Source organism: Ascaphus truei, chromosome 2, assembly GCF_040206685.1.
Source record: "Ascaphus truei isolate aAscTru1 chromosome 2, aAscTru1.hap1, whole genome shotgun sequence".
Taxonomy (NCBI): Eukaryota; Metazoa; Chordata; class Amphibia; order Anura; family Ascaphidae; genus Ascaphus; species Ascaphus truei.
Window position 1 is genome coordinate 23820043 of NC_134484.1, and position 26767 is coordinate 23846809.

Genomic DNA, 26767 nt, shown 5'->3' on the forward strand with positions numbered 1-26767 from the left:
ACCCAGCACACAGCACTTCCACTGCAGCAAGGGATTCTGGGAAATGACATGCAAATGAGCACACAGTGCCACCTTTTGCTTCAAAACCATTAACATGGTTCCCTATAGGCTTAAGCTTGTTGCATGGTCACAGCTTTGAGCTCAGCCAGGTTTAAGATGCATAGCGACACCTGCTGGCTGTTGTAGGGAATGGAGACTTGATTTCAGAGCTCCTCTCCCACCGGCACTATTAAAGCAATTACAAGCGGCAAAAGCGTGATTCTACCTGATTACTACACAGCACATCTTTTATAAACATCCAGAGATGCCGATTAGCAAAACAGCTCGATCCAAAGGCCAACCGGTTACCACTTTTTTCAAGAAAAACGGAGCGCCCCCACCCGAAAATAAAGAGATCCCTGGGCAGACATCAGACAAGGCCCCTGCTGTGGATCCTCCTGTGGAGGAGGAGGGGGATGAAGATATAGTCCGGCGCAAAGACCTAAAAGCATTTTGCGCAGATATGAAGAAATTCTTCATGACAGAACTTTGGGCGCTTAGAAAAGACCTAGATGCTCTCGGAGAGCGTACTGACTCCATTGAAACTAAAATGGACGAGACAACCACCGCCATAGCTGAAACACACGACCAGGTCACTGCTTTAAACGACAGAGTCAGATTTTTAGAAGATAAGGCAGAGGACGCCGAAAACCGCGACCGACGGTGCAACATCAGGCTATGGGGGGTCCCTGAAAATATAAATGACCCTTAAGATTTTACCAATAGGTGGCTGGAGCACCTTTTTCCGGATAAACCAGACTCTGAGATACGGCTGGACAGGTGCCATAGAGCTTTGCGCGGGAAACCCCAGAGTGGTGACCCCCCCAGAGATATTGTGGCGCGATTCCACCATTTTCGCACCAAAGAAGAGGTGTGCAGGATCTCCCGTGAAGCTAAGACCCTTGAGTTCGAGGAGGTCAAGTTCCAGATATACCAGGACTTAGCCCCTGCCACCTTGATTAAAAGAAAGGCTCTGACTCCAATTACAAAAGTTCTCCGAGAGCATAACATCAGATACAGATGGCTGTTTCCCTGTGCCCTCCTTTCAATTAAAAATGGTGTTGCTCACACCTTAAAAAAACCAGAAAACGGAGAAGGCTTCCTCGCCAAACTCGGGGTCACTGGAGCCATACTTAACCCAGCACAGCCACCATCCGTCATCGCCAACCCCCTCACTCCCTCCTGGAACAAATCAGGGACCCCCCGTGCTAAACAGCATGTGGTGCGGGAGGCTTCAGGCTCCAACTGATCTTAATCAGCACAACAACACAAGTTTACAACCTCCCAGACCTCAAGGAATGAATCCCTGTTCAAGCCCACTGTCCCACCAGTACCAGATATCACCCAGACTTACCTCCTCTGCCAGATGTCAGCTATAGCCTGGAGCAGATCCGTTTGCAGTTTTGGAGCGGCAGCCATCTTGGCCCCATCCTCCTCTGTGTGAGGCGGGAGTAGCAGGGGTTTTGGCGCGAATGAATCGCTGACGTCATCCGGAGGTTCCTTCTTCACGCGAGATATCAGCCGCAGACTGATGACGTCGGGGGGACCGGGTCTATGGGACACGAGACGGCCCCTCCATTGCCGGTGGGGTAGGAGGGGGAGAGGGAGTCTCGGCGTTCGAGCCTCTTTCCCTGCTCTCAATTCCTGGCCTGCTCGCCTTTGGTGGCGGGGTGGGGGGGGCCGCCGTGCCCCAGCGTCTGCGCGCGCGCCCGTGCCCCAGCGTCTGCGCGTGCGCCCGTGCCCCAGCGTCTGCGCGCGCGCCCGTGCCCCAGCATCTGCGCGCGCCCGTGCCCCAGCGTCTGCGTGCCCCAGCATCATCACCCATAGCCTTTCCCCACATAACCTGCACTCCCCGCCTTCTCACGAGATCTCGGTCGCGGACTAGTGACGTCAGAGCGACCGGGACTTCTCTGCAGGAGGCGGTCCCCCCGCGGCCCCGCATGGAGTGGGAGGGAGACTGGGAGATCGAGCCCCTCTCCCTGCTGTCGGGTCTCGGCCCGCTTTCCTGGGGGGTCCGGGGAGGTCACATAGCCCAGCGTCGCCGCCCAGCATTACCATCATGTGCACAGCACTACCTGCACAGCACACCCCAGCACCACCTACACAGCACACCCCAGCACCACCTGCACAGCCCAGCACCACCTGCACAGCCCAGCACCACCTGCACAGCCCAGCCCAGCATTACACACACATCCCAGCATCACCTACACAGCACATCCCAACACCACCTGCACAACACAGCCCAACATCACCTGCACAGCACAGTTCAACATCACCTGTGCAGCCCAGCTCAGCACCACCTGCACAGCCCAGCATTACACACACATTACACACACATTCCAGCATCACCGCCCAGATCGTTGCCCTCCGCACGGTGCATCCACATGCTCCTAGTGACGTCAGTGCAGCGGGGGCTTCTCTACAATAAGCGGTTCCTCCACAGCCCCAGATGGAATAAGAGGGGGAGAGGGAGACTTGGAAGTCGAGCCCCTCTCCCTCCTCACGGGTCTCGGCCCGCTCATCTGGGGTACCTGGAGGATATGTATGGGTCTAGTTACCACCAAGCATGTCCCTGCCCCCCACACAATACACAACACCCAACAAACATAAATAAATAAAGATCATCTCCATGTTAAACATTGCCCCACATAGGGTGACACAGGGTCTGGGAATCACACATGAAAGAAATTAAATCCATATGATCCCATATAACAGGGATGATTAACATTTTATTAAAAAATAGTAGTATATATGGAGAAGATATGTTATATGGGTTAGAGGTATATTATTGTTATGTTGAGTACATATGTATATATATGTATGTGTAGGTGTACATATGTTTGTGTATATGTGTGTTATTACATATTACTATATACGCTATATAAGATTCCGCTATGACAAATATCTGCTATTTCGGTTTGGCTGTATACGGTGTGCTACGAGAAGGTCTATTATGTCACGTCATAAGGACTACATCAGTGATGGAGACTTTTCAGCACATGCGGATTCGTTCGATATAAATATATTTAGATATCTCTATATGAAGAAGCGGGTTATATGGAGGATACATACAATACAATTGACATATTATTTGTCTCTACGGATTGAAATTATCGCATGTATTGTATCTATATTCTAATGTTTCTCGTGTCATATCTGCCATATATGTTCGGGAAGATGATGTGCAGACACATATATATACATGTTTAAAATTTCATAAGTTAGCTTAATAAAAGCTGTTTAGAAGCTGTTCACATTAGATAAGATTACAAACATAAGGGCTCAACGGCCTAAGGTTACTGTTATTTTGCCAAGGTTAATCCCGCTAACCCCATTACCAGTAATAGCACTATCTAGATTACAATCGGGATTCAAGGTTCATGGTCATTAAGGTCACTGTTAGTGGCACTGAGTTGATGTCACTATCATTTTATGTTGCAGTTCACAAAATATGCTTTGCTTTTTCCTTTTTGAAAAGTGCCGGGGGAGATACTCCCCTTCGAGCATGTGTCCCCTTCATCGGTCCCCAAATATGAGGGACCGATTCCAAGACCCAGGGTGGGATGTCTTCAACACAGGAGACTGGCCCATCTTTAAGATGGAGTCAGAAGACCCACCCTCTGGGCACAGGAGCTACTCTCGGGGGCTCCCGAGATACGCCCTTGTTTTTTGTTTATCCCTTTTTACAATTTTATTATTATTTTCTTTTTCCCGTTTTAGCCCTCTTGTCGCTTCCCCTGTCTTGTCTACCTTTCCCTGCCCTCTCCCTTTCCCTTCCCTCTCCAGGGAGCATAGATTCCACCCAGAGCGTCTAGCCGACACGATAGTTTGGGACACATCCGCCAGAAACCTCAGATATAATTTCACAAGTAAGTATGCAGATCACTATATATATCATTCCCTGCTTCGTAATACATGGCGTTAACATTAATCTCTCACAATGTGAAGGGCTTTAATAGCCCAATCAAAAGAAAGCTTGCTTTTACAGATTACAAGAGAAAACAAGCGGATGTGCTATTTCTACAAGAAACACACTTTAGTAATAATAGCTCCCCCAAGTTCCTAGATAGGGGCTTCTCCCAATTTTATACAGCATCAGCATCGGTCAAAAAACGTGGGGTAGCCATCGTATTTAACAACTCAATCCCATTTATTCTCCAGACAATCAAAAAAGATGTAGATGGTCGTTATATCATTGTAACAGGGACCATACATGAGCAGCCTATTACGTTGGCCTCCCTCTACGCGCCCTGTACACAGGATGCGTCCTTTTTTGACAGATTCTTCCGCCTGCTAAACTCAGCAGCTAAGGGATACACTATAATAGCAGGAGATTTTAACATCACAATGCAATCTTCAATAGACAGATCAGGGGGAAATGACTCCGATAATAAAAAAGCTCAAAATTCCCTGCACAATGCCCTGAAAGATAATCAATTAGTAGACATATGGAGGGAGCTCCACCCTACGGCAAGGGACTACACTTTCTATTCCCACCCACACACCTCATATAGCAGAATCGATTATCTCTTCGTTTCGTGCCACCTGGTCCCTAAGGTCAATCATACAAAGATTCATGATATTTCATGGTCTGACCATGCACCAATTGAGCTCAGGTGCAACAATATTCAGACCAATAGACCAGGCGCAAACTGGAAACTTAATGAATCTATTCTTAAAATACCCGAAACCTGCGAAACGATAGGTCAAGAAATAACTCAATTCTTTGAGATAAACACAGGCTCTGTGGAGTCCCATATGACTTTATGGGAGGCTCATAAAGCAACGCTAAGGGGCATAATAATTAATCTCACTGCTAAAAGAAAACGAGTGAGGGATTCCAAAATTCGGACGCTCCAATCCAAATTGTATTCCCTTTCATCGAGTCATAAGACCAATCCCGATCCACTTACGACACAGGAACTTAAAGATACAAAAATTGAATTAAATATGTTATTGACTTCCCGGGCAGATAACTCCCTATGTTGGTCTAGGAGGAAGTTTTATGAAAAAGCTAACAGGCCGGATACGATGCTGGCGCGCGCACTGAAAGATAGGCAATCTAAGTTTAATATCCAAGCTATACGCTTAAAATCGGGTGTACTTACGGCCAATCCTAAAAAAATAGTGGAAGAATTCGGTTCATTTTATGGCTCCCTATACGACGGTAAGAAGGTGGCACACAATAACAACACGAGCAGCGCACTAAGAGATTTCTTAGCCAGCTCAAAACTGGAGAGATTGACAGAGCTAGACAGAGAAGCTATGGGCGCTGACTTCACATTGGAAGAAGTGTCGCAGGCCATCAAGGAGCTTAAGCCATCAAAGGCACCAGGCCCTGATGGCTTTTCGGGGCTTTATTATAAGAAATTTTCCAAATCACTTGCTCCGAGGCTGCTCCAAATGTTTAATGCTATCTTAGCAGGAGCCCCTATTCCTGGGGACATGCTGCGGGCGTCTATATCACTTATACATAAACCTGGCAAGGATCCGCTAAATTGTAAAAGCTATAGGCCAATATCTCTAATTAATACCGATATCAAAATATATGCGAAATTATTGGCCAACAGATTAAGTCATATCCTACCCAGACTAATACACCCAGATCAGGTCGGTTTTGTTAAGGGGAGGCAGGCAGCGGATAACACCCGACGATTTATTGATCTGTTGGAATTGGCTAACAAAAATAACACACAAAGCATGCTATTAAGTCTGGATGCAGAAAAAGCTTTTGATAGGATAGACTGGCCATACTTAAAAGAGACGCTCGCGGCATTTGGCTTCGGAAATCGGGTGAGTAGAGCGATTATGTCACTATACTCAGGTCCAACCGCCAGGGTCATACATCAGGGCTTCCCCTCGGTCCCATTTCAAATCCAGAGTGGCACAAGACAGGGATGCCCTTTATCTCCCCTCCTGTTCGCCCTATGTATTGAACCCCTCGCGGCACGAATTCGAGATAGCCCGGATATCTCAGGGTTAAACGTTTACTCCCAATCACATAAAGCGGCCCTGTATGCTGATGATATCCTATTAATCATCTCCAAACCCCTTACGTCATTACCTAACCTGTTTGACCTACTGGATAAATTCTCCAAGGTCTCAGGTTTCAAGATTAACCAATCCAAATCTGAAGCTCTGAATATCAACCTCCCTAGGCATACAGAGAAATTACTGAAACTAAATTTCAATTTTAACTGGCAAAAGAACTCGATAAAATATTTGGGGACCTATATCACCAAAGATGCAAAAAGCATCTATAAAGCAAATTATCCCAAACTGATCTGGACTCTAAAACAAGACCTAATCAGATGGTCTTCCAAGAAGATTTCTTGGATCGGAAGGATTCACAGCGTTAAGATGAATCTACTTCCCCGTATCCTATACCTCTTCCAGACACTACCTGTGCCACTCAAACTGAAGGACATACTCTCACTTCAGTATGGAATATCTAATTTTATCTGGGGAGGTAAAAAACCGAGAGTAAATAAATTATCTATGAAGAGACCTATCTTAGCGGGTGGCCTAGCGGTACCCTGCCTGTTGTCATATTTTAAAGCGGCTCAATTAAGCCAGGTCATACAATGGCATTCCGAATACACAAATTAAAAAGAAGGGTTGAGCTAGAAAATGCATGCTCCCCTTTAGAGCTTAACAATTTGATTTGGCTACCTAAAACATCAAGGAAAAACACTATTTTACCGCTCACCTCAATGGCTAACTCCTTATCTGTTTGGGAAGCATCAAGATTAAAAAACTCACTTACTTCAGCAAATTCCCTGATGTCACCCATTTGGAATAATCCCAGCTTTGCACCGGGTCTTATTGGTCATAATCACTCAATTTGGAAACAAAAAGGCTATACTAGACTCAAAGATCTGGAGGGCCATGATCTAAAAATTAAATCTTTTGACCATCTCAGACTAGAAAAAGACATTCCCCACGCTGAATTCCATAAATACCTCCAGCTCAGATCATTTTATAATAAATTTGCCCCATACCCCCCATTGACGAATTTTGAAAAGCTCTGTCGGGCAGAAACCGACACTAAGGGACTCATATCTACGATATACAGAGAGGTAGTCGAACCTGCAATCTCAAAGCACCAATCACCTACATTCCGTACCCAATGGGAAAGGGACCTGGGGGAGACCTTGGACGACGAAGAGTGGAATGCTATATTCCTAGGAGCCGCAAAAAGTTCTATATGCACCACACTGAAGGAGAACGCATATAAAGTTCTTATGAGATGGTACCTCACCCCACTCAAATTATCTAAGTTTGTACCAGGGTCCTCCCCATTGTGCCCTAAACAATGTGGAGGAACAGCTGACCTGTTACATATGCTGTGGTCTTGCCCGCTGATATACCCGCTATGGGAAAAGATCAGAAATTGGATCCAGAGAGTATTTGATCTCACTATTCCCCCAGACCCTTGGCTGTTTCTCATGAACAGACCCCTAAAGGGCCTATCAAAATCACACAATAAACTAATTGCACATTTTGCTCTAGCTACGCGGTGCGAGATCGCAGCACTATGGAAACGCCCCGATATTCCAATTATCCCAAAGATTCGGAATCGTATTTGGTTTATCTGCCAGATGGAAAAGCTAACGAGCTTAGTTAATGACACTGGCGACAATTATCTAAAAGTTTGGGCCCCCTGGCTTGCCCAAACAGACATCCCTGGGGTAGAGCGTAACACAATTTGGCTATAATAGTAATAAATGCGTTCTCTTTTGGGGGCATGAGAACCAACCCCACGCCTAGAGCCTCATACTCCTTACGCCCAATCACTTATTCTACAGAAAGGCCTCACTAGTTGATACATAATCCTCACGCTGTCCTGGTGTTCCCCAGATATATTCTTGTCCTTGGATACACCTTCCCCCTCACCCCCTCCCTTACCTTTCCCCCCCCCCCCCCCACCCTTTTTTTTTTGTTTATTTGTTTTATATTATTATTTACCCCAGTACCTTACACATGACGATTCCCACTCACGTGGTTAAGTAGGGCTCGAAAAACTACGTGAGTTTATTATGCTTTTGTTATTGTATATGATATGCTAAATATGCACCTGATGTCTTTTGTTTTAATGTATATCATGCATTTATGTATAATAAAATACAAGTTATAAAAAATAAATAAAAAAAAGATGCATAGCCAGTAAACTCATCCACAGACAGACATTTCGAGCTAATGGGTCTCATCAGTGTGGGGTTGGTTATACTGGCTATGCAAAAATGAAGCAAGGATAGGTTTTACCATACTTAGTTAAGTTATGGTGGGTAAAAAATAGTGACATAAACCCTCTACAGCAAAGATCTGTCTAAGACATGCAAATGAGCATACAGTAATATTTCCATTTGCTATATGCTTTACTGTGGAGGGGTTAAGGGCTTAAGCCTATAGGGAACCATGTTAAATATGGTTATTGAGGCAAAAAGTGACACTGTGTGCTCATTTGCATGTCATTTCCCATAATCCCTTGCTGCAGTGGAAGTGCTGTATGCTGGGTGATAGTGGGGAAAGACGGGGTTGCAGACCACCTGCCTAAGACATGCAGATGAGCATACAGCTATATTTGCATATTTGCTTTCCTGTGGAGGGTTTTTGTCACTTTTTTTACTCACCATAACTTAACTTAGTATTATGGTTTAGCCTATCCCATAGCCTCTCTTGCATTCCCAGTAAAATCAACCCCACACTGATGAGAGCCATCAAGGTCGAAACAGCTGTCTGTGGGTGGTTTTCTGGGTATGCACCTTAACCCTGGCTGTGCTCAAAGCTGTGACCATGCAGCAAGCTTAAGCCTATAGGGAACCATGTTAAAAATGGTTATTGAGGCAAAAAGTGACACTGTGTGCTCATTTGCATGTCATTTCCCATAATCCCTTGCTGCAGTGGAAGTGCTGTATGCTGGGTGATAGTGGGGAAAGGCGGGGTTGCAGACCTGCCTAAGACATGCAGATGAGCATACAGCTATATTTGTATATATATATATATATATATATATATATATATATATATATATATATATATATATATATATAATATTAGTGTTGGACATTAATGATAATGATATTAATCATTAGGGACTTGTTGTCTACATATTTTCTATAACTCAGATTTTATATATCAATATTTAAAGGATTTGCCTGAGGTTATAAAATCTTGTAGCTTTGAAAAGCACGCAGGTTTCTTCTTGAGATGTGCCTAGCAGGAATAGCTTCTAATTCATATGGAAAGAAAGCAATTTATCCATGCATGCCTGACTGTGGTTGTCATAATGTTACAGCTCAAAGGCATTTATAGAACTGCCATTAACCTGGAATATTATCAATCTTTGGAATGCAAACAACTGCATTTAGCATGATCAAAAGATTAGTATCACAGAAATAGAAAACAAGCTGTATTGTTAGTCTAATATAGGTCTCTGTAATGAATATATTTCATGGTATCTGCTTATAGCCATTAGAAGAATTAAAAAAGTCGCTTCTTAGGAAAATTGTTTCTGCATCCTAAATCTGATGGAGAAAAACGATGAAGAAAAACTATGAAGGCGAAGCACTACAAAAATTGAATGGTTGGAGGCATCTCGTTAAACTATTAACTATTTAATGAGCATACACAAACAAAAAGATCAGACCAAAATCCTCTGACGCTTTTCCTGCCATGTGGCGTTTTATCAAAGAGTGATCTTAATCAGCATCTAGCATCTTTTTTTATAGTGATCTAGCAACGGTGGGCGACCACAGAAATCCCCACCTGATCTCTCCGTCCTCCAGGGAAAAAAGTCGGACGCGTAGAGTGCGTAGAGTTTGGCTGGAACTCACCCTTACAAGGCTATAGAGGTTCCAGACAAAGCTATCCCTGAACTGAGCAATTGGGATCAGCTGTTTCTGAACTCACACTCCAGTTGCCTTGTTGCTGCCGTCTGTGCAGCTCTGTCCCTATTGGCTGTCTGTGATATTTAGGGTCAGGTCTTTCACAAGGAAGGGGTTGAGCATAATTCTGAAATTCCTTGAAGACTTTCTTTTGTAACCTGTTCTTGTCACAAGCTTCTCTGCTTGGCCTATCTCTGGCCTTCCTGTGCTGAAGCACTGGAGCTGGATCTTCACTTTTCCTGTGGTCTGTTTGCAGTATACCCTGCTTACAAAGGTCTTCATTGCTTCCAGTACCTTCCCTGCTTCCGGAAGCCGCTCCTGTGCTGAAGCGTTAGTGCTGGATCTCCTGCTCTAAAGTTTCACTGTTCCAGTGACCTGTCTGCACTATACCCTGCTTCTAGAGGCCTTCATTGCTTCCAGTATCTATCCTGCATCAGGAAGCCACCCCGTGCTGAAGCACCTGCGCTGGATCTCCTATGCTACAGCTTCAGTATTCTGGTGGCCATCTTGCTTTGTAGTACCTTCGCTTCAGACTTCCCTGGTATCTTCCCCAGTCTGTGACCTCAACCATTGGTCCTGTGCTGAATTGCCTGCGCTGGATCTCCTGCACTACAGCTTCACTGTTCCAGTGGCCGTTCCTGCTTTGGAGTCTCCTCCTTCTAGAGCAGTGGTTCCCAAACTGTGCGCCGTGGCGCCCTGGTGCGCCATGGCTTGGCTAGAGGGGCGCCGCGATCAGGGCTGCCAGCAGCGGGAAACAAGCAGTAAATTAAAAAAAACAAAAAAAAACGCTAAACCCGGCGCCGGCTCTCCCTGCACGCGCTGGAGGAGCAGCACTAACACACCACCCCGGCCAAAACCGCCAGCCCCCGGCAGCATCGGTGCACCATCACCCTCCCCTTGAAGCACACCGGCCCTCCCCCAATGTGGCACAGGCCCCCACAGCACTGACCCCCCCTCCCCTCACCCCGTGCAGGGACCGGGCTGTTCAGCCACCCCACGTTGCTGCCGTCCCATATAGCACTGGGCCGTCTGCCCCCCCCCTGCAGAATTGCCCCCCCCTGCAGAATTGCCCCCCCCGCATCACTGGCATGCCGCCGTCCCCCACCGTCCCCCACCGTCCCTCCCCGCAAGACACCGGCCTGACCATCATCCCCAAGGAGGGTAATTTTTAAATGTATTGGGGGTGTGGGGGTAATTTTTAAATGTATTGGGGGTGTGGGGGTAATTTTTAAATGTATTGGGGGTGTGGGGGTAATTCTTAAATGTATTGGGGGTGTGGGGATAATTTTTAAATGTATTGGGGGTGTGGGGGTAATTTTTAAATGTATTGGGGGTGTGGGGGTAATTCTTAAATGTATTGGGGGTGTGGGGGTAATTTTTAAATGTATTGGGGGTGTGGGGGTAATTTTTAAATGTATTGGGGGTGTGGGGGTAATTTTTAAATGTATTAGGGGTATGGGGGTAATTTTTGTGTGTCTGTGAGAGAGATTGTCTGTGAGAGAGATTGTCTGTGAGAGAGAGTGTCTGTGAGAGAGAGTGTCTGTGAGGGAGAGTGTCTGTGAGAGAGTGAGTGTGTGTCTGTGAGAGAGTGAGTGTGTGTCTGTGAGAGAGTGAGTGTGTGTCTGTGAGAGAGTGAGTGTGTGTCTGTGTGAGTGTGTGTCTGTGTGAGTGTTTGTCTGTGTGAGAGTGTGTGTCTGTGAGAGTGTGTATGTGTGTTTGAGAGAGTGTGTGTGTGTGTGTGTTTGAGAGAGTGTGTGTGTGTTTGAGAGCTTGTGTGTGTGTGAGAGAGAGAGTGTGTTAGTGTTTCAGAGAGAGAGAGAGTGTGTGTCTGAGAGAGACACCAACTGCGCACTGCAACTGTTAGGTATGTATATACACCTTTGTTTTTACTTTGGGTGCCGCGGAAAAATCCTGATCGCCTTGGGGAGCCTTGAAAAAATCCTGATCGCCTTGGGGAGCCTTGAGCGGAAAAAGTTTGGGAACCACTGTTCTAGAGGCTTAATTGGGCCGTAGCCCCTATGCTAAAGCCTTCCCTGATGCCAACACCAACTTGTGACCCCGACTATCGCTCTTGTGCCGTCTGCCTTAACCCCAGCCTGGACTTCGTTTACTCTGATCTCTCCAACCCCGACCCGGCTACCCACGATGATGAAATCCACAATCTGAACCCGGCTTCGCGGCTTCAGGTCGGTTCAGCATACACGAAGCAGAGACAAAGAAAACTGAGCATGACTTCCATGCAGGGAAAGAGCTTAGGCTTGAAACGCGTAGGTGTGGGCTCCTTGCCATGATATGCTGCTTTTTTAATGATACAATAAATTAGAGATATTTTTTCTATCATGGGTACGCTTTCTTCGTCTCTTCTTCCTAAAGGAAACAAGCCGTCTATAAACAAACTCATAACATTTCACTACTGCCTAGGATTTTGGAAGCACAAATCAGGGTTTCTTCTTCCCTATCTTTTGCATCCTAGTTTGGTATAAATTAATGAATGCATTAAATTGCCTAGATCTGTCAAAAGCTAATCTAATTGCTACAGTTATCCATAATTGTAAATAATTTAAATTGTTATCATTGAAAGATAATAATAACTTAAAAGCCATAATGAGATAGAAAATAAAACAGAAATGTAATAGAGGGTTTATGGGCTTATTCGATTACAGCTTCGACTGATATTTAACTTTACTGAAACTAAAGAGCTTATTGTATATGCAAAGTAATATGCTCCTTTTGTATGTAAAATGTTTCAATAATATGCAGTGCTCTTCAGTTTTATGACAGCTTGCCAACTATTTCAATTATTAAGAGTTTAGATTGTTAAGATATATATATATTAAATAGATCACTTCAATCACCTTTATTTTTTAGAAGACGGGAATGAATACTATTAAAATATTCTAAGCATTAATTTAACCCATGTGGAATAATATTGAATGAGAATGGTGAACTGGAAGGTTCAAACCTGTGTTTGTTGTGCACCTTCAGCTGTCCCCTGCCTACTGATCAGTTATCTCTGCCAGTATCAAACTGTTTTGCACCCTGTATTCCCAGCAAGCTCGTACCCACCTACTTGGCCCATTTGCTGCCTTGAACCCACTCATACTACACTCATGTAGTCGCAGGGTCCTGCTTCCCCATTCCCCTGCAACTGTGACCTGTTCCCACAGTTCTGTGCCTCCTTGACTTGATGACTAAGCACCTCATCAGCTCATCCTACTTCCTATACTTCTGCAGCTATGACCTTCTGCCCATGCCCCTCTTCCATTGTTGCAATCTCTCCATCTGCACAATCCTAGCCTTACAGCATCCTTTATATGCAGTCCTCCCTATCCTGTATACTCCAGTATCAGGCACGGGCTCTTTTAGCATTACTTCCATTATTATTCTTAGATGATGGGCAGTGCAATACACCTCCCAGGTTTTCCTGCAGAGTATTTTCCTTTCTTTTATGTTTGAGTGTTGAAGGTGGTAAGGACCTTTCTGGTTGTCCATCACTTATGCTTCCATACATATAATGTACTATGGTGTGTTAGAGAAACTGGGAATCTAGAACGAAAGAGAAAAAGGCCTGTTGCTACATCCAACTTGATCAATTACACAGTTAAATATTTATCTGTTTATCTTCACATAAGCAAGGGTCATTTACTGCAATTCTTTGGCCAAAGTATTTTAAGCCTAAAATCACATCACGGTATGGCCCCTCTGTAGGTCCTAATACTGCTGCAAGAAAAAGCAGGAAAAACAGCACACAACTCTCTTAGTGAAGTAATGTTGGTAATAGATACAATAATAATAGTCCTTATAGAAAAATTGTCCTCCTTGGCACTGTTCTTCATTCCGTTGTCAGTGCAGTATATAAGGGGAGAATAAAAAAAGACACAGTGTATAATATCATACAGTGCAAGTGACAATAACACCTCTGTGAACAGGTAGTCGGAACCGGGTGTGGATACCTAACGATAATTCACTTCATATTATGATGTTATCAGGCGACAGACCCATTAACCATTGGTGCTGATAATACGATTACACCCTTAGTGTCTGGGGTTTCAGTAAGATCGTGACCCTTTCATATTGGCACACAGTGCACAATAACACACAAATAAGGTGCTCATAAATGGATTTGACTCACAAAAGGGTGCAATCTTGATGTCAAATAACTCTGGAAGTCAGTGGAATTCCCCAGCAGTGTATCATAGAAAAAGAAAAAAACAACATAGCACAGATCCACTGAGAGACTAAAAATGTCATAAAATATATAAAAACGGACACCCAGAGTGTCACTCACATACTACTTCATCCTTTTGCGCTTTTCAATACATTTAGCCTGGTTGAGGGCCCTTGGAATCACCTTCCTCTCTGCCCGCTTTAATCACCTGGCTGTCCATGCTGGTATCCCCTCCCTGATCTCCCTGCTTCCGCCTACCGCGATGACGTCACGCGCTCAGTTGCGTAATGACGCAAGCTTTTTGCCGGCTGGCTGTCCAGGATTGCGCTTTGCTGCTCACGATAGCCCGCAGTTAGTCCTCTGGTCAACTTCGTAGTAGGTTCCCTCAGGCAATTCAACCAGGTATCAGAAGCAGGATGTTTGTAGTAACCGACCTCACCCTACGCATTACGTGAGCAATGTCTCACTTCATCAGGGGTATTATGCCGGACTTTAGTTAAGGAAAACTGAACATACAGACAGGCTTTATCTGTAGAAGATCATATTCATTGTTAACACATAAGTAATAACTGACATAGCAGATCCTCACAGACTTGTGTCCTCAATGCATGATGATATGCTAACTAGCATTGCACAATTGTTTTCTGATTTGAATGGATATTGGAAGTTCAATAATGCACTATGGAATGGAGTATGAATTATTCTGCATAGATCTACATTACACTAAAATACTCATTGGCACAGGTGTAAAAATGAATACATTATTAAGTAGCAATTAAATGAGCCTACATATACTCAGTACACTGTACTAAAATATTTAAGCATGAGATGTAGTTAAGACATCCCATCATACATTGCTAGATTCAGTAGCACAGGTAAAAAAAATGACAGATTCCATACTTATACAGTAGATTTCACAATATATACTCAGAATACTATTACATTCTATGTTTTCCATGCAGTTTTTTTTAGATAATACAGTACTTAATGGTTTCACAGTAATGATACAGTGTATATGTTCCAATTTTATCTTCACAGGTATTATCATGTGAGAGCAGCTTTGAAGATTTCAGCGAGGATACCTCACAGGTTAACAGCAACGCTCATAGCAAAAACAGGTAGTGGAAAAATTATTGTTTTTTTTTTCTTTAGGAAGTCTTTTCAATTTCAGGAAGACACACACACACACACACACACACACACACACACAGGGCCACTGACAGGGGGGGACAGAAGGGAGAGGTGTCCCGGGCCCGCTGGCCAGACGGCCATGCTACAAGTTTGGCCCGACATCTAGCCAGGCCCGACTACCATTCCTCTCGCGAGGCCGGACCCCAGCTCTCCCCTCCTGCAGCTTGCATGCCTCCGTCCCATACGACGGGCTTCTCTGACGTCAGTGCACCAGAAGTAGGCTTGGCTCAGCTTCCGGCGCGCGACGGCCCGACAGAAGCTCGGCATGGGACAGAGGCCTGCACGCTGCAGCTGAGGGGAGAGCCGGGGTCCAGCGGCTAGAGAACCAGCAGCCGGGCCTGGCCAGAAGTCGGGCCAAACTTGCAGCGCAGGCTGCCAGGCCACCACAGCCAGACCATCTACAAGGTGTCATTTTTTTATATGTATTGAGGGTATTTTTTATATGTATTGGGGGTGGTGTCTCTTTTATATATATTGGGGGTTTGGGGGTCTTTTTTATATATGTATTGGGGGGTGGGGGTCTCTTATATATGTATTGGAGGTGGGGGTATTTTTTGATGTATTGGGGGCTGGGGGTCTCTTATATGTATTGGGGTGGGGGTCTTTTTAATATGTATTTGGGGAGTGGAGGGTGTTTTTTAATGTATTATTGTGGGGGGTCTTTTAAAAAATGTATTGGGGGAATGGGGGTATTTTTAAAAGTATTGGAGGGTTGGGGGGTCTTTTTAAAATGTATTGAGGGAGTGGGGGGACTTTTTAATATGTATTGTGGGTGGGGTCTTTTTAATAGTGAGTGAGGAAGAGGGAGTGAGACGGAGAGGAGAGAAATACATGTGAAGAGGGTAGGAAATAGAGGGGGCTCGTGAGGTGCGAAATGGGGGCGGGGGCCGGGTTCTCGCAATACTGTGGGAGGGAAATCTGTCGGCAGCCCTGCACACACACACACCCCTTTTAACCCCCCAAACAAAAATCATAGGAACAGGATTAGAAGAAAAATGAACACTCCAAAATTGTTATATTTCCAAAAGTTAAAATGTGTTTTTGTAAAATAAAATAAAAAAGTGTTCATTATAGTACTTAACTTTTTCCTAATTAAAACAGTTTTTTACTTTGCAAATATAATTTTTATTGAGTTCTCCTATCTTCTACTATTCCAAATGTATTTATCCAACAAATTCCAAGGAAATCCATCCAAACCCTATTGCGTAGCACGTGAATACGTAATTTGGTAAAATTTCATTATTTGCATATTGCAAGCAATTTCTAAGCCAAAATGAATGTGGCTATGTATAAAGTGTTGTCAGGTTTGTAATTTTGTCGTAAAACAGACGCACATCAGAATAGTAACTTAAAGCGTCTTTGTGCTCCAATGTATAAAACCTGTATGTACAGTATGTGTTGTGTGGTGTATGCATCGTCTTTTTCACAAAAACCAAAGCGCTACAGACAAGATCCAAACTCTGCCTCTAATACCACCCCCTAGTGTCACTTCATTCCCTGGGTTCAAGTTGCTGCTCTTCAGGGCTTTGACACCTTGACTCATCATACCAGTGGTGATGCATAGCAATGAATAAAGGGTGGTCTGCCCATCTAGACCACACCCCATAACCATCTTTTTTTTAAATTATGCTGTTCATTAATCACTGTTCCTGAAAGCTGGGATATTATAATTAGGTCTGTTATTTTTTATTATTGTTATTATTATTATTATTATTAATATTATTATTATTATTATTATTATTATTATTATTATTATTATTATTATTATTTTCAGGTTAGACTAAGAGAATTTCAATTTTGTTTTTCATTTCCTTCAATCTGTGATCTCGTTTCCACAACACACATGTGCTAAGGTGAAACATGCTATGCAAAGCTGAAAAATGAAAAAATTAATAATGGTTAACATTAGTTTTTATGTGGTTTCACACTACTTACAGCTTTGCTAGGCAGATGTGTACAGCAGCAAGTAAAGTGGCAATCGATATTCAGTTTAACCACTGTATGAGCAAGGGCAGACTTTCACCCCCCTTACTATACATGACATTTTATGAAAGATGTAGAGTCTTAGTTCCAGTAATGGAATTCATTCTGCTATAAATCTTTACAGAAATTGTTCTAAGAGGAGCATGACCTCACATTAACTCTCAAGTACTTCTCTTATTTTAATTTCTCCACTTAACAAGATCAAACTATTATTCATTTGTTACAGAAAATGTCAAAATACTCATTCAAATAAGTGTTTGTCATGAGCCAACAGCAAAGTAAAAATGTAATGCTTTCAGCAATATTATTATTACACTGAAACAATGTATCACAAGAAAAATACAAATAGGACACATGATAGTTTTAGTCTATTGTGTAGCTGGAGTTTGGATATGTTTGTGACATATGTATATCAGTGTTAGGCTATGGCCCCAGTGTCTGCTCCTGCACGCGCACCTGGCGGTGCGTGCATGGGTCCAATACGTGATCTGTGGTCTGTGCTTGAGCTGCAGGGGGAAAGAAAAGATTGCAGGGGGCGGGTGTGTGATTGGGGTCGTGGCCATGATATCACGTGGCTGGTTCGCCCTCATTGGTGGAGTGGCCACCGTGATGTGGCCAATGCTCGGCCACCGCAGGAACAGACAAATGGTTTTGTCTTTTGGCAAAGGCGGTCACGCATTGCGCTTCCCACAGGCGCATGCAGCAACCACTGGGGCCGGACAAATAGAGGGACGTACCTTCTGTGCGCCACGCACGCCGTCAGAGCCGTGGACACTGGGGACTCTGCCTTAGAGTTCTACAACATATAGACAAACTACTTAATAGAGCATAAAATCCACTTGTCAAGTGTAAGATGAGCTATATTGTTTTCGAGACATCAATAAATCAGTGCTCTGTGACTGCTGCCACAAAAAGCAAAGGGGAGGGGTGTAAGGAGAGTTGGTAGAGTACAGTAAACCACAGTGCGAGAGCTATAATAGAGTACTATTGGCGCGGCTTAAGATCTTTGGTTATAACTAAAGATTTTTTGCTGAAGTTCAAGAAGCAAGCAACATTTCTTATTTATTTTCATTAAATAATTTTCAAGCACAGGAAACTTCACACAAAAAATTGTGAACCTTTAAGAAATCAATATGCAAGACCACGTGACTCTGTAATTCACCCAATTCCGAGTAAATTTGTGAAATTCTGCCCAAATGCCGTCAAAATTCTGGAGAAATGGATGATATTGGCAACATTTTGAGCAATGCAAACTTTTGCAAAAATGTTTTGAAAACAATGAATTTTTTAGAAAACAAAAATGAAGCTATTTACACATTTCTATAAACGGTGGTACTGATTCCAGTTTGCCGGACCATTCTATTCTGCCTGTTCCCTGCTCTGACACTGGATTGCCTGACTATTCTACTGTGTACCGCCAGCCATGGTCCCTACTTCGTCCGACTACCTCTCTGCCTCCAGCCCGGGCCCCTCCTTCGTCTACATACTCCTCTGCCTACTGTATCCCTGGTACTTTATCTGACTCTCCGCGTGGATTTCCCACCACCTCTGATGCTGTATGCCAGAGTGACAGGATCCCTTTCTCTATTCAATTTCCGTCTCTTCTGATTTTTCTGAGCTAATGATAATTACATACAAAACAATGTATCCATCACTTCCTAAAGATCTCATTGACAGTTAACACTTTTTCTAGGTGTGGCTATCAAAAGGCATTCTCTTTTTTTACCCAGTTTAAAACATGGGGGAAAAGTTAGGGTTTTTTAACTTTTATTTCATCACTAATTCCTTAGAAAATCAGTGGAATTTAGAAAAGTGTTTATGGACTGTTACTAAACCAGCGTTTCTTTGCTGTCTTGGTTTGAGCTGTGACAGATATCTATCTTTCAACTGGCTGTGTGTTTTCCCCTTTTTCCCTTCATTTTCTATACTTTCTCTGTTGGCCCCAGTGGAAACCAAAATAAAATCACCTGGGATGTTCAATTTCCCTGGGTCTTTGGTTATTTTTGTTCCTTTTCCAGTTGATCCCCTTTCTGTCACTCTCCTTCCCTAGGGTACACTTACTTATGAAACGTGATGTACACATTAATACAAGTCATGTGCACAAAGTATTTTTCATATAATAAAATTTTTATTTAATATTTTTTTTAATTATTTACACAAGCAAAATGTAATCTGCACCAGAATTCTGATAATACTATTTTACCTCTAATTCAGGCAAAATAGCTTAAATGGCGCCTCTCCACACACCTCTAAAAGATATAAATTTCCAAAAGAATCCAAGAGATGGGACTAAAATGATCAAAAAGCAGAGGAGCCCACTGAGAGTCAAAAAATACAAACGTATTTATTAGTGTTCATCATATAGACAAATACAAGACACTCAAATCACTAAAAGATACAACAAAAGTAGAAAAACAAAGTTAAAATCAGTAAGAAAAACCCATACAGTATAGAACATGATGAGCACATTGTCACGTATGGCACACCTGTGAGCACGTGACATGCAAATGGGACAAGGGTTAATACATAGTTCTCTAGCTGACCAACTTTTCACCTTACACAGAGGACCTGCAAATGAGTAATATCTCCCCTCAATCTGTCCCAATATACCATCTGTCATGAACAGCACACTTGTGAGCACGTGACTTAGATATTCAACCAGGGTTAATACACAGGGCTACTCTAGCCAATTCACCTTCCTCCTGCGCACGGTACTTTCAATTAGTTAATATTAACCCCTTACTAGATTGCTATCCGCTGCCACCACCCAAGAAGTATGCAAATATTGTAATTATATATCTGCCAGTGTCTCGGGTCCCACTTTTTTAAAGAAAACATATGCACTTACTGTAGCACATAAAAATCTGTTGTAGCAAAATGTGTCCGAAAATGTACTTTACTCTCTAGAAAGCATGCAACCAGTTCAGAGCCTAAAGCATCACTTATTAAAGTTTGGTTCAATATACAAAATGAAAGTGCTTATATTACATAAAAATATTTTTATAAGAACATACAGTTACAATAAATGCAGAACAGTTTCTTAAAATAAAAGGATAAAACCAACAGAATTCCATATACGTTACTACATATGTTCTTCCCAGAGAGGTCACTGGTGCAGAAAGATGAAAATCCATGTGCCTGATACCAAATACACCGCTGTTGAAAATCTGATTTTCATATTACCTCCGTGAGACTTTTGTACTATTTCTTCCCCATTGAAACAACATAAGCCCACCCTTGTTGTAAATCAGCTTCTGGGTTGATCGTTTTACGACTTAGAATAAAAACCTTTACTTGGCATTTAAAGTCTGCCTAAATATATAAAAGACCTCATATCTTACTGTCTCTGATACTTAGTCAGATGCCATATTCCCCGTTATGTCTGTGTACTTCACATACATGCCTGCATCTAACATTTGACAGCCTAACATTTATTTTTGCATGAGTAACAGCTATCTGTCTTTGGCACCCATTAATCCTGAGAGTGTGATATGTTTTGATTTGTCTTATTGCAACGATGCCAAATATGCACCTGTTATTATAAAGAATAGGTGTCATCACATGATATCCTCGTTTTTAAATAAAGTCATCCATCCTAAGTGGTGACCTGTTTGTCACCTCTCCCTGTGAGAAACATTTATTTTTGCATGAGTAACAGCTATCTGTCTTTGGCACCCATTAATCCTGAGAGTGTAGTATGTTTTGATTTGTCTTATTGCAACGATGCCAAATATGCACCTGTTATTATAAAGAATAGGTGTCATCACATGATATCCTCGTTTTTAAATAAAGTCATCCATCCTAAGTGGTGACCTGTTTGTCACCGCTCCCTGTGAGAAACATTTATTTTTGCATGAGTAACAGCTATCTGTCTTTGGCACCCATTAATCCTGAGAGTGTGGTATGTTTTGATTTGTCTTATTGCAACAATGTCAAATATGCACCTGTTATTATAAAGAATAGGTGTCATCACATGATATCCTCGTTTTTAAATAAAGACATCCATCTAAGTGGTGACCTGTTTGTCACCTCTCCCTGTGACGCACAGAGGGTATTTATAATGTGACAGTTTTCTTAAAGGCTACAGGACACAAGATCTGGCTATCGTCGATAGCCTTCTAAACTATACACATTTCACTTTTAGTGGGCCATCAGTGATAGCAATGCGCCCCTCCCCCCCAATGAAGCCCTCTTTGTAGATCAGCACAGACACATGAGGTGTTTTGACCTGTCATCAACACAATTTATTGTATTTTTAAGACAAACTTCAACCCCTTTAACTCCTGAAGTACTAGATTGATTAAAATATGTAATATCTCATGATATTTTCAGGACATGCGCAACCTAACCTATTACATCTAGCAAGCAAAAAAATAACATACAAATGAGTGGACAGCTGTTGGAAAAATGTCATAGTTTCCAAAAGGGTTGTATACAGATGTAGCATATTCTATCTATCAACAGCCGCAGGACATGTGCTGGTGAACTGCGGACCAAGTCGAGCATTTACGGCACAGTGCTTGGCAGGGTGGAATGTCCCCTGTTAATCCTGATCGGCCGTTTGTCTGGTTGTTAGGACTCCGTGAGCACACGTGAGCTCCGACGTTCCCGTGGCGGATTACGTGTGGACAGTGCGATCAACCATGACAATACAGTACATCTGTGCCATGTTCCTATTGAAGTACACGGAATAACTGATGCATAAATTGAACATGGTTAAGCTCAATTCTTTGCAGCCTCCACTCATGGGAACCTGCATGCAGTTTGATTGCGACAAATCTAATGCAGAGTGCTTTTCCTGGTATTATACAGGTTAATTAGAGCTTCAATCAGACTTAGAACTATGCAACTAATTTTGACAGATTTATTATAAATCATTCTTCCTGGTAATGTACAGGTTATTAAGAATCTATTTTAGTGTTAGGACCCTTGAGACGTGGTCTGCCTTGGAGGGGCACAAGGGCTTACAACACTTTGGCCAAAGAGTTAAACTAAAAGACCATTTTATTCAAAAGATATCTATATATATGTAGCCCTGGTAAGAAATGGGGCTATATGTCTTTCCTACCACTGGTATAAGCCCTGGTAAAGGCAGGCTGCCAGTAGTTATCATGGGTTTCCCCCACATCAAGCCCTGCTCTGAGTGGTGGAAGTAGGTCACCTGACCCTGTGTGGAAGGCATAGACACAGGGGCGGTACCTGCTGATGTCATGAAGGGGAAGGCTGTCTCTATTTAGTGTGCCTCTTCCTGTCAGTGACAGTTGAGTCCTGGCCAGTTGAGTCTTGAGTTAGTGTCAGAGTGAGAAGTGCATGAAGTGCACAGCTGGAGGAGGAGAACTGGCAGGCCCTGTTTAGAGCTGCTAGAACTACTGTATAGGTGGACCAATACCTCTCACCCTGCATAGGGGGTGAGGGGAGAGCTAGCCCCACCCGGAGTACCCGAGGCCTGGGGTGGTGGCAGGGAACAAAGATATCATCCTGAGGGAGAGCAGTCTGGAGGAAGGGAGACCAACTGTACCTGCCTTTGTTCCTGCTGCTATTCTACTGTGCTCTGTGAATAAAGAGCTGCTGCTACTTTTAAGTAAGAGACTGTGTGAGACTGAAATCTCTCGTCCCTGAGCGGGGGGTCTCTCTGGAAGGATTTCACCCTACGTTGATAGGGCTTACCAGAGATGGAGGCTCTGCACCCTTAAGTGAAACGGAGGCAGTCACCCAAGTAACCTGGTCCTGTCATCCCCCATACCATCGCGGGAGACTCAGGCCCTCCTGTTGCCAGCAGGTATGCACCACTCAGACACAGTGCCGCCTTCATCTCCCCAGTCCCTTTTAGCAACCCCTCTTCATCATCTCCTCCAGTCCCTTTCAGCAGTCCCCTCTTCATCTCCCCCAGTCCCTTTCAGAAGTCTGCCCCCCTTCATCATCCCCCCAGTCACTTTCAGCAGTCCTCCCCCACTTCATCTCCCCCAGTCCCTTTCAGCAATCCCCTCCCATCATCTCCCCAGTCACTTTAAGCAGTCCTCCCCCACTTCATCTCCCCCAGTCCCTTTCAGCAATCCCCTCACATCATCTCCCCCATTCCATTTCAGCATCCCCCCCTCCCATCATCTTCCCCAGTCCATTTCAGCATCCCCCCCTTCATCATCTCCCCCAGTCCCTTTCAGCGGTCCCCCTTATCATCAACCCCTCCCCCCCATGCCTACCTGGTCATAGCAGTGGCAGAACAAGCGGCGGCGGTGAAAGCGTTGGTGGAAGAAGCGGCAGGGGGCCTCAGTCAGGAGGTATTGGCCATGCAGCTACCGGTATCAAGGTGAAGCGCGAAGTAAGAAGCGTGCTCGTTGAGCAGGCCTGATCTAGTCCCAGCAGAATCCAATCCTCTGGCATCCTACCCGACATTTTCAGTAGCCATGCAATAGTGTACTGTATAAGGAAAATCAGACCACCCCAGTCAAGCCCTAAAGTTCACCACACTAGAACATTTAGACAATTTTACCCACAACAGTTTCTGGCTGCCCTTGGTACATAATTGACTTAATTCCCTACCCTGATTCTGCACTCGACTATTTCCAATCCGAGTTCTTAAAACACTGTGATACCCATGCTCAACTCGCAGATGAATACAGAAGAAAAAAGTGCGCAGCAAAAGTGTAAATTCTAGGGATTAAGTAAAAAGCAGATGGTGCAGTGTAACAAACTCAATATTGAGAACTCAAATACTCAAATAAGAAAAAGTAAATGTGAATCACACACATTGAACAGGTGCACAGTGACATGCACAAAGCCTTAAATGTGAACAAGGAGAGACATCTGCAGCAGTTACTGTAGTTAGAGATGGCTCAACATCTCTTAAATGTGAGAGGAAAGTGAAGACAAAAAACAGCGCACAACGCTCATAGTGAAGTAAAATTTGGTGTAATAAAAAAAGGTGTAAGTATTGTGCCTACATCAGAGTAGTACTTTTACACATTTCATGTAACAAGACATGGGTTACCAAACTGGAAAAGACGGAAGAGCGTCCGACGCCGCCTGTTCTCTCGTGGAGCGTGTTGGAATAAGGCTGGTTTCGTCACAGTAGGCAGCACCACACAGGAGGGCACTATAAATCCTCTGTAGTGTGTGCAAGAGACGGTTTCCTTAGCGGGATATTCTGTGGGTGGGTCTTGGTATTATAACAGAAACAGCTTTCCAGGATCGAGCCCCATGTGCAGCAGTGTTACTTGCAGAGAAACCAGACGTCAACACACCGCATCACAGGGAAACGTGACCATGACACAATTGCGGATATACAGGATATGTCAAAAAGCCAATACTGAGCCGCACGTCGGTACTTTAGGCAAAAGGAGTAAGAAGCCATCAATCAGTATAAAAATCCTAGGAGAATACCCCTCTGATCGGCACTATCACAATTTTTACAATAATGGTTTTCCATCCATTTGTATGTACATATACATATGGGCAGGACAAGTATTTGTTGGTATGAATGGGGAAGTTAAATGTACGATTTATGGGAAAGATATTTCAGGTAATGCTCGGCTTAGATCCAATAGTTGCCATTCTAGATCTCTCATTAAGGAAATTCCTATAGGACAGTATGTCTGATTAAGGAGGAAGTGCTGTGATATGGTTATTAAAGCAAATCTCTACCATATCTTATCAATTCCTCATCAATGATGGGAGAATGTGTCAAAATTGGACCGGCAAATAATTTGTAGCGTTTTTGATAATATTTGATTTGCAGAATGTTTTTCATATGCAAAGATGTTGTAAAAGAACGTGAGTGAATGTTTTCAAAATGGGACACCTGGGATACCTGAGACATATGATAGACGAGTATGCTATTGACTGCTATTAGCATATTTCCCAGGTATCTCAGGGGTGTCCATTTTTGTGCACTTGTGTCTCTCTATATGGTGTTTGAGGGTATATACAGCCCAACTCCGTTATAGCGCGGTCATTGGGGGTCACCCGATCCGACCGCACTATTACCAGGGTCACGCTAATTGAAAAAAAAAATGACCACTGCGCGCCCGATCGGGAGTAGGGAGGTAAGAGGTGGCCGGCAGCCCTACACGTCCCCCAGCAGCCACCGTAACTTCCCCTAGCAGCCCCACTTCCCCCAGTAGTCCACACTGATCCCCCCCCCCACCAGCCCTGCTCCTAGCAACCCCCCCCAGCCAGCTCCGCTCCAACCCGCCAGCTCTGCTCCGCCACGGCTGCCAGCTCCGCTCCGACCCCCTCCCCCACGCCAGACCTGCTCCGAGCAACCTCCCCAGCCAGCTCCGCTCTGACACCCCCCCCTCCTGATGCCAGCTCCGCTCCGACACCCCCCCATCCCGATGCCAGCTCCGCTCCGACACCTCCCCCTCCCGATGCCAGCTCCGCTCCAACACCCCCCCCCCCCCTCCCGATGCCAGCTCCGCTCCGATCTCAGCAGCCGACACCAAAGGTAGGGAGGGGGAGTGGGAGGGGGGTGTCTGTGGTGTGAGTATGGTGTGAGAGTGGTGTGAGTGTGGTGTGAGTGTGGTGTGAGTGTGGTGTGAGTGTGGTGTGGTGTGTGGTGTGAGTGCGGTGTGAGTGTGGTGTGTGGTGTGTGGTGTGTGGTGTGTGGTGTGTGGTGTGAGTGTGGTGTATGCAGTGTGCTGTACATAAATATGTTACCTGCGCTCCTCCCTTTATGAAGTATGCTGCTAGTCAAAGGATTGGCCTTACATATATGGAAAACAAAAGAACAGATACTGCGCTCCTAGCAAATTTTACATATTTAACAAAGTTTAGTCCATGTGACAATAAGAAATCGCATATATTCAGTGTAGGTACCTGCGAGAGAGAACGACGAGAGAGAGAATGAGAGAGGACGAGAGAGAGAGAGAGAGAACGAGAGAAAAAGAAGGAGAGAGAGAACTCTAATTATAGTCTATCTCTTGACATCTGTAATTCTTTTCTATTAGTGTATCATTACCTTTTTCTTCCATGCTTTTATAGTTCCAGGCATCTATTTCATACTTGTAAGTAGCTCGGACAGGGTGCATTGAGATTTAAAAGTTGGGTCACTCTTTGGCAATGTAAAGGTACAGTAATCTGACCTCTAAGCTAAATAACATGATAAGGCAATCAAATATCTATGTGAATACACCCCAAAGCAAAACACAATCACATTCTAATTGAATAATGCTGACGTTAATGAAAGATATATTCCATGTGGTCTATGAGATTAATGCAGGAAATAAGAGTCACATTAAGCCAGAGACTTGACAGACCACAAATCCATATAATACATTTACCTGTTTGAAGTACAGTTTAGGAAAGGAAGTATAAAGACATTATAACAATGCATGCAGTACTAGGCCTAATCATTTTTTTTTAAATAGATTCTCTGGCAAATGTGGACACTTTCACTACATTTTTTTGGCTAAAATTTTCCAAGTTTTTTGAAAGTTTGGAAAAAAATATGAACCTAATTTTGCTGTTATTCTTTCTCGATCTACAGCCTCTTTCAAGTGTC

General features: G+C 43.8%; 1 protein-coding gene across 2 annotated transcripts in view; it reads left to right on the forward strand.

Moving 5' to 3' along the window:
• Positions 1 to 26767, forward strand: part of FAM135B (family with sequence similarity 135 member B) — a 240963-nt gene that overhangs the window by 108701 nt on the left and 105495 nt on the right. For both annotated transcript variants that reach the window (XM_075581807.1, XM_075581801.1), the window contains one exon: positions 15133 to 15212. Coding sequence is in view for 1 of the 2 variants with exons in the window: in XM_075581801.1 (XP_075437916.1) it covers positions 15133 to 15212 (80 nt within the window). In the remaining variant the exon portion in view is untranslated. The remainder of the gene's footprint in view (positions 1 to 15132; positions 15213 to 26767) is intronic.